This window comes from Anas platyrhynchos, chromosome 1 (assembly GCF_047663525.1).
Source record: "Anas platyrhynchos isolate ZD024472 breed Pekin duck chromosome 1, IASCAAS_PekinDuck_T2T, whole genome shotgun sequence".
Lineage (NCBI taxonomy): Eukaryota > Metazoa > Chordata > Aves > Anseriformes > Anatidae > Anas > Anas platyrhynchos.
The window spans coordinates 33,293,505-33,302,459 of record NC_092587.1 but is presented as its reverse complement, the minus strand read 5'-3'; the positions used below and the strand labels follow the sequence as shown (position 1 = coordinate 33,302,459).

Here is an 8,955-nt window from a genome sequence, read left to right as displayed (position 1 = left end):
GTAAAAAAAGGTCAAAGGGTTTTTGTTTCCTTTACAAATTCTGGCAATGACAAACAGAAATACTAAAATATAGGAGTGGTGCATCAGAAATAAGATACAAATAAATGTGAAAACACAACAATCCAGTTTTACTTCAGCCTTTTTTGAATATTCAAGGACTTAATGTTTCTCATTCTGGGCTCAACCGTTTCCCTAAATTTTCCATCCTTAGTATAAATAATGCATTTTCCTTGTCCTTTATCCTATTTAGAATACCTTTAATCTCCAGCTTCTAATTTCCTAATTAAATTTACACTGTCCATTTCATAACGATTTGACCTTCTACCATGACTTAAATTCCCTGCCCCAGTACATTTATGGAGTCATCGCTTCCACTCTCATAGAGTTTTTCTTGCTTTCTTTCCAGATCTTTTTGGGAGAGAGAACTGAAGAAAACAAAATGCACGGGGCCAAGGAAATCATGAGTAGAGCCACAAAATTGTGACTCCCTGGTGGAGACGTTCTCCTGGGACTGGGTGAGTGAGAAACTGGGTTGTGGGACCAGGTCTCCCAGGGCTGCTTTTACATCTTACATTAAACAGAAAACAAACAAAATGTCTGTATGTGCGCAGTTATTCTTTCAAGCAATGAAGGCTGAGCTCTGGGCTCAAGTTGCAAATTTGCATGGTGACCTTAATGTTGTCTGAGCACATCTGGAAAGCAGGTGGCATTCTACCACTATTTCCATATAGTTTTATCTCAACAAGCAGTGGGACAAAGAGTTGCTTTTCTTTTGCTTTGTTTTGTTTTGCCTGACTGAATTCAGTGTGAACAAAATATGATTGGCAAATTCTTGTGCTCAGGGCCCAAGTTCCAGGTACTTTATCTATCACTATACATGGAGAGGTAAATTAAACATGCCTTGAATGATTTTCTGACAGTTAAGGCAGTTCACATTGATATTTTACAACTTTTTAAATCTTCAGGGAGCACGCACACAAACTATCTATCAAAAATGTTCCCCAAACTGTTTTGTCTCTTTTACTGGGACTTATATGCAGAAGTGACTGCATTGCCTGTCATCAAAGGAATGCCTTAGTCTCTAAGACCATGGGTTAATTTCACACACTGAATGTCAGTCTAATCTCGACATCTTGGCTGGATTTCATATCTATCCCTTTCTGGTATATTTTGTAGGCTAATGTAGACCCCTCTTTCATGTATAGTTGATAGAACCATAGAATCATAGAATAGTTTGGGTTGGAAGGCACCTTAAGGAGCACCCAGTTCCAAACCCCCTGCCATAGGCAGGGATGCCACCCACCAGAACAGGTTGCCCAAAGCCCTGTCCAGTCTGGCCTTCAACACCTCCAGGGACAGGGCATCCACTGCTTCTCTGGGCAGCCTGTTCCAGTGCCTCACCACCCTCTGAGCAAAGAATATCCTCCTAAAATCTAATCTAAATCTCTCCTCTTTTATTTTACAACTGTTCCCCCTTGTTCTATCACTATCTGCTGTGTGAAACAGTTCTCACCATTTTTTTATAAACCCCATTTAAGTACCGAAAAGATGCAAACAGGTCTCCCTAGAGTCTTTGCTCTAGGCTGAACATCCCCAGCTCCCTCAATCTTTCTTCACAGGAGAGGTCCTTCAGCCTCTGACCATCTTTGTGGCCCTCCTCCAGACCCACTCTAACAGGTCCAATTGTTATGGAATATCCCTTTGGTTGGTTTAGGTCAGCTGCCCTAGCGATGTCCCCTCCCTGCCTCTTGCCCACCCCCAGCCTGCTGGCTCTTGGCAGGGGGTTGGAAGGAGTCTTGATACTGTGCCAGCACAGCTCAGCAATACACAAAACACTGGTGTGATAGCAGTGCTGTTCTAGCTACAGGTGCACAGCACAGCACTGTATGGGCTGTTGCAGGGAAAGTTAACTCCATCCCAGGCAGACCCAGCACACAAGGAGAGATTGAGAGGTAGGACTGTTCAGTCTGGAGAAGAGAAAGTTCAGGCAGACTTTATCAACATGCAGACTTTATCATCAATATCTGATGGGGAAAGGGTGGAAGCAAAGACTGAGCCAGTCTTCTCACAGGTGCCTAAGGAAATGACAAGAGGAAATGGGCACAAATACCAGAAATTCCATCTATTTCCATATACATAATTCCATATGTATCTGCATGTGTGATCAAATGCTGAACCAGATACTGAGAGGTTGTAGAATCTTCAATCTTGCAGACACCCAAACTCAACTAGACTTGCTCCTGCAAAACCTGCTCTAGTTGACCCTATTCTGTGCAATGGGGTTGAAAGAAACAGTCTCCAGAGGTCCCTTCCAACCTCAGCAAATTCTGCACAGAACTGACACAACCAGTAACAAAAAGTCCTCTCAGACCTTGAGATCCCATTAAGTTTGTTTGGCAATCAGTACAAAACAATAAAAATCAGAGGACTATTTGCTCCTTTGTGGATCTAGGTTTCCCATTTGAGTCTTAATCCAGTAACTGTTAATAGTTATACCTACAAACCCTTTGACTGTGGAGCCACAAGTCCATTACGTCAGTGAACTGTACCTGTGGTAGAATCATACCTTCAACTTCAAGAAAGAGGAAAATGTGGCTTTCTTGTATCCAAGACAATCATTATAATACTTTGTATTTGGGAATAACAGTTTCTCTAAGATTTATTATGAAGTTGGCAACCTTTCCCTTCCCTCAGAGGAAGAGATGAACTTCCAGTCTTTTTCCTATACTGTCAAGCAGGTAAGTTCCATACACTATTCATGTAAAACTCAGTCTGATGGATAGACTCTGACAATGCTTATCCAGCCTGTAGGTTTGATCCTGTAAGCAGGAGAATTGTCAGTCAAATTTCTAATAAGCAAAAGGGCTTTATGTACCTGTACAGTTAACATTAGATGAGGTGGAATTAAGAGGTGCTCAAAAACTGACTTCAGAGACAAATGGGGCAGTTCACTACATTTGGGAAGCGCCAGTTGTTAAATACAGGTCCAGGAGCTTTTTAAATGGACTGAAGAAGATAATCAAATTTATGACTATGTATCAAAGATGGTGGAAATTTAAAGATTTTATGAAAAGATTTGTTCAATAACAACAAAATTTTTAGAAACCAATTCCTACTCAAACCAAACAGAATTAAATGTGCATTGAAATGTGCAGATCATTATCTACTAAATCATTAGGTGTACTAAATGAGCTTGTTGGAATAACAGGTGAAGAAACACAGTTTTTAGTCAAGTTCATTTACTTTATTTACCTTGATGTAAATTGGCTCCTTGAAAAAGTTTACAAAATTAATTGATGCACTTGAAAGAATTGCCCCTTTCCACCAGCATTGCAGGTGTAGATTGCAACTCCATATACTATAGAACAACCAGCTATTAACATAGTTTTTCACATTTTTTTCCTTTACAAATTAGCATTGTAGCGATCTCTGTTCAGAAAGTCTTTATAAGCACGTTTTGCATCTGTTTTATTGTGCGGGATTCTTCCAAATGGTTCCAGATCATTGAAGCAGGCATCAAACACTTCATCCACAGCTTTTTCCGCAGTCTCTCTGCTAACTTTTCGAACAGCCAGAATGGAACGAATTGCTCTATCTCGTACACAAGTCTAAAGTGGGAATTAGAAAATGTCATTATTACAAAAAATAAAAATAGAATAAACCCATTTTTTTCCCTTTTAAAAAAAAGATTTTGTCAAGTATCAACTCCTACTATATGTGCAATAATTTTGTGTCACAGAAGAGTAAAATAACGTCTGCAATAAGCATTAAAAGACGTTTCTGTTCAAATTTGTTTTAAGTATGTGTTTTAGTTTTCCATACCATTTCCATTTCCATAAACTTCCAGATAAGAAAAGGATATTCCTCTCAACAGGAAAAAAAATAAAACTTGAGATTTGTTGTGGGTACCAAATATTTGTACAACTCGACTTGCACACAAGAGAAAATATGTAAAAAGAAACATACATAAATCCAAGTTAGTACTTCTAACCCCCTTTATGTTGTAAAACATGAAGGAATGACTCCTCTAATAGTCTTTATTTTGATACCTCTCTTTATGACTACTTTTGCTTACACAGTTTGTCTACTAAAAGATAAAAACAATGTAAGCATCTCCAGCTATAAGCTGACTACTGCTCTAGAATAAACAAAAACAATTATTTGGGATTCAACCTGTACTCTTCTCTACAAGTAGAAAGAAGCAGCTCCTCCAAGACATGCATTGTGTGACTGGTACCCTCTGTTCCTGACACATGGTAATATGGTATATTACCAATTAGCCCTATATTGGTATAGGGTATGGTATATTACCAATATACCACTAATATGGTATATTACCAATTATTATAACCAACGGTAAGGCACGCGTGCACAGCATGCAACTGGGCTGGTCACAGATCACTCTTCCCTCCCTTTCTCCCTACCTCTCTGGTGCCAAGGTATGGGGGCACCCACTCACAGGGTTATTAAGGCCATTCGCATTATTAAGGCTCAGGTGCTGGGTTGTCAGGATGTGGTTACACCCATCACATAACTGTACAAGCACATGGAGCTTGGAACTGGGACACAGTGAACTGGAAACTGTCTACAAGATCATGCAACAGCAAGCACTGGAAGCTAGACCAGCACTGCTGCTGGACAGCAAAACCCGTGAATCCTCTGGTGCCTCCACTGTCATCTTCCTGGAGGACTGAGTGAGTGGCTCATGTTCTTTTAGGTAAAGTCTGAGTCTGGCTTATGATTAATATACACTACTGACTAATCAGAATTTGACCTGATCTGCAGAGGGTCCAGGTGACTGAAAAGTCCATGGAACTAAGAATTCTAGAAATTCTATGTAACTGTCAGCTACACTAAGTGGCAGAAATTGTAGATAACAACCTATGCTGATTGCTAACATATTATGCAACAATAAAGTGTAAAAATAATATATAATTATAACACAAAAACCCCATTGCCAGTTGTCATTCCTTCAAGGATCTCTAAAACAACCTTCCTGTCCTCTGTAGTGTTGGGTGACAAATGGTTATTTAGACCCCTTGTAATCCAGTTTTCAAACACTTAAGAGTTTTATGGCCTTAGAGTATTGCTGCTACATTTCTTGCAAACCCCATTTTTGTTGGGTTCTTATTGACCATCCATTGTCAGTGGTAATGCTATAGGACATGACTAAGTACTCTGGCATTTCACTTCAACAAAAATAATAAAGGTCTTCAGAAAAAAATAATAAAAAAAACACCATGAACCGTTAAAGGTTAATTAAGTAAAGGTTGATTGAGTAGCAGGTCCACAGCTTATTCACAAGCACTGGTCCTGTCACACTACTGCTCTGCAAAAACAGAATTGCTGGGGAGCACGGAAGAGATGAACAGTAACAAACTGACAATAATGTCAAAACCTATGAAGAAGGAATGCTATTACAGACACACTTTGCAGATAATAACTGATTATGCAAATTATGAAATTAAATTACAGACTAAAGTTACAGGAGGGTCCTGTACCCTGAGTCTGTAAAATAGCAGAAGGAGCTAACAGTGTAAAGGAAACAGTAGGAGTAAGGAGGAGGAATAGGAAAAAATAATGCAGAAAACTGAATATTAGAAGGGTTCTACTTTTCATTGAAGTATTCAGTCAGCTGCTACAACTGCAAGACACAACAGGAAACTCAATACAGTTTCCCGGCCAAACCAGACAAGATCAGGCTCCCTATGCATATCCCCTCCTTCCGTCCCCCCACCGCCTGTTAAGAATATACTCCTGTCAGAGCAATGTGAGGAAGATGCAGATTACTCTGCAGCAATCAATGTTTCATGCAGCTACAGTTCTGTTCTTGTTAGTAGAGATTTAAGAAAGAATCCAGCAATGGGAAATACATACAGAAAAACTGAGTGACAGGAGCCAAGAATGAGGCAGTAGGGAAAAAGAAATAACAGCAAAGAAACAAAATGCGCAAACCGGACCTAGTACACATCCAAAGGAAAACATGAGAAAGGAAAGGCCTTGAGGAAGCTAAGACGTAAAACAAACAAGAACTAAGTAGGGCTCAGTAACATGAGAACAAAATAAAGTGGGAGAAATGCAGGGCAGATAAAAGCTGTACAACAGTATTATGGATTCTCAGACATTTACTTCTTTCTGCAATGGAAGTATCGCAGAGAGTGTAAAAGGCAGTGATCGAATATGTAAAGAAGGCTCGTAACAAATCAGTAGACGTTAATATCCATGGTCTTTACCTGATGGTGTGCTTTTAATCCAAATTTAAACCTGGCTATTTCATTCATCAGTGTACAGTCTCCACTGAGATTAGCAGCTCGAATCTAATGAGGAAAAAAATACAGTGAAATAGAAGATCAGAGAAAGACGTGGAAATACAAAGTTAAAAAAATAAATAAAGATAACTTTTTTTTTGGTATCTTTCTGTTGGCTGCTGATAGAGAATAATATTCCCTTCCCACTTGTACTTATTAATACCTTTTTTAACCACCCTCTCAACCCCAGTGAACGCAAAGTGTTACTGCTCAACATGTAGGCTTCTACAGGGCCAAAAGCTCGCATATTCTCAATGCTTAAATGATTGAGCAGAAAAGATAATACTTACATATACAGACTACTAAAAGAACATAGAAATTAAGATTCTCATAAAACCATCTAGATTAAAAACTCATAAAAGAGTCTGGAAGAAACACGGGAACTTTTCAAAGAGTACCACCTGCGATACCCAGAGGAGCAGGAATCCAGCAATTATAGAGAATGGCTTTACTGATACCATAAGAATTTAAAAAGTGAGACAACTTTTTATCTACAAAAAATATAAAGACAATACATGATGATGTGAATCTTTTCCAGAGCAAATATGAATAAAATTAATTTTTATGAAATCTGATCACATCAATTCACATCAATTCTCTTAAATCCTATCTATAGATGAAACCAGGGCATATCTTAAGCCTGGAATCAAATATGTTCTCAAAAAAAAACACACCAACTCTGTAAAATACTGTTACATTATTTTATTTTTGAAAAGTATAGTTAAGCCATCTAATTCACTCAGTGACAGAAATGTAGTTTCACAATATTAATCATAAGGCAAAGCTTTTCGGTGGTCAAACAACAGGAATTACATCAGATATCAGCTACAAGCACATGAATACACAAGTTGTGTATATAAGAGAAATCCTTACTAGGCTGTGTTCACTGTTTAATTTCACCTACTAATGCATCAAATTTCTGAGGCCCTTCAATCTGCATATCCCCACGTCCTCTGAAATGGACGTGGAGTCAAAACTAAAAGCATTATTAGCAACATCACAATCAAAAAAAGTGAGAAGACAAGATTACTGTTAACCAGAAAATATAAACCAACAAAAAATATACCCAACAAAGAGATTTGCAGGAGAGAAAAGGAACACTAAATATTCAATTAAGATGTGAATGTATGCTAATCTCCAACTATTCTCATTTAGTAATAACCACTTCTTGTTATGCTTGCATGCACAGGGACAACATTTTACTTAGTATGACACTGACATATTAATATTTGTGAAAACAAGATATTTGTTCTCTGATTGAAGCTGTTTAAGTTGATCAGACAGAAAGGACAAAATGTATTAAGAGGATCAATCAAATGAAGTTTGTATAACAGGATACCTAATTAAACATGAAGCATCCCTAATAACCAGCAGTAATGAATTCAATGGCAATGTTAGAAGCATTTTAACTTACCTCTGAACAGGCTAAGTGTTTGACGTTTTTAAACCAGTCAACATGTGCACGGCAGTGATCAAAAGCGTGTATCAATTCATGCGCAACCACACGGTTCATATGGGATTGCTGGCGAATGTTGTTCTGACACAGAACAATCTGTAGAAGGGATATAGGTAGTCTTTTCACCAAGTTTCTTAGAGACCCATGCAGAACACCTACAGCAATTAGACTCTTTAGATCAATGTTTTTTATCATCAGCAGCCCCACCATTCTTCAGTGTCCCAGTAGTGCCCGGTTCAATACGTCAAAACACCTTTCGCATATCTATTTTCAGGACTTTAACTCAGGTATCAGCATGAATAAATCCAGTTCTCTTTTTTTCATCAGGGAACAGGACAGTAAAAAAACTGTAGCCTCTCCTGTAAGATGACAGTGTCTGATTTGGTGCCTACCTGAGATGTGGCAGAATCAAAACCTCCACTGACACAGCCATCACAGTTTTCGCAAGAAAAGTGCCGGTCATTGAAGACAGTGCTGAAAGGCCCAAATGAACAAAGTTTGCGACAAAGTCGAGGAACTCTGCTAAGTCTGCGTAATACGGACAGTACTACAGAAAAGGGGACGAATTAGTTTACGTACCAACCAGATTGCTTCATAGCCGCAAGAAGCAGTTGAGCGTATGGATCTAGAAAAACATTGCTGCAATCAATTTCTCTAGAAAAAAGCTTTGGAAGTCGTCTATAACCAAAATACGGAGACAGGCAAGGAAGGCAGCGCTGTGTGTGCAAACTCCCGCTTGCTAGCGCTCAGCCTGGACGTGACACAAACGGCCCAGCCACCCCCCCCCCACCCCGGGCACCCACTGAGCCACGTCCCCAAGCACCGCGCCCGCCCTTTCCTTGCACACCCCCGGGGACGGTGACCCCCCCGCCCCCCCGGGCAGCCCGTCCCAGTGCCCGCTGCCCCCTCTGACCGGGACCATCTCCTCACGCCCACCCCGCGCCCCCCCCGCCGCACCCTGCGGCCGCTCCCGGCCCTTACTCGTCTCCAGGCTCATCCGCAGCATCAGCTGGCAGCGGTTGTGGAAGGTGAAGAGGCTGCGCACCAGGAAGCCCTGCGGCTTCTTCTTGCGGTCGGGGAACAGCCGGTACCCGAGGTCATCCTCCTCCTCCTCCCCCCCGCCCGGCGGCGCCGCGCCGCCCCCTGCCGCCATGGCCTCAACCCCCTCCCCCCTTCCCCCTGCCCGGCCTC

At 40.6% G+C, this 8,955-nt stretch overlaps 1 protein-coding gene across 1 annotated transcript; it reads right to left on the bottom strand.

Moving 5' to 3' along the window:
• Positions 1-3,222: 3,222 nt before the first annotated feature.
• On the bottom strand, positions 3,223-8,953 carry ATP23 (ATP23 metallopeptidase and ATP synthase assembly factor homolog). Its single transcript, XM_027456666.3, has 6 exons — positions 8,746-8,953; positions 8,344-8,389; positions 8,157-8,238; positions 7,723-7,860; positions 6,234-6,317; positions 3,223-3,608 (listed from the first exon to the last, which is right to left on the bottom strand). The coding sequence occupies exons 1-6, from the start codon at positions 8,915-8,917 to the stop codon at positions 3,405-3,407; spliced, it is 726 nt and encodes a 241-aa protein (XP_027312467.1). The 5' UTR covers positions 8,918-8,953; the 3' UTR covers positions 3,223-3,404.
• Positions 8,954-8,955: the final 2 nt, after the last annotated feature.

Excerpts from the sequence above, each read along its gene's own strand:
- ATP23 (XM_027456666.3), bottom strand. The coding sequence starts at position 8,917 with ATGGCGGCAGGGGGCGGCGCGGCGCCGCCGGGCGGGGGGGAGGAGGAG. Across the intron at positions 8,390-8,745 it reads GCGGATGAGCCTGGAGACGA|ATCCATACGCTCAACTGCTT; the intron begins GTAAGGGCCGGG and ends ATGTTTTTCTAG. Across the intron at positions 8,239-8,343 it reads GCTATGAAGCAATCTGGTTG|CACTGTCTTCAATGACCGGC; the intron begins GTACGTAAACTA and ends TGGGCCTTTCAG.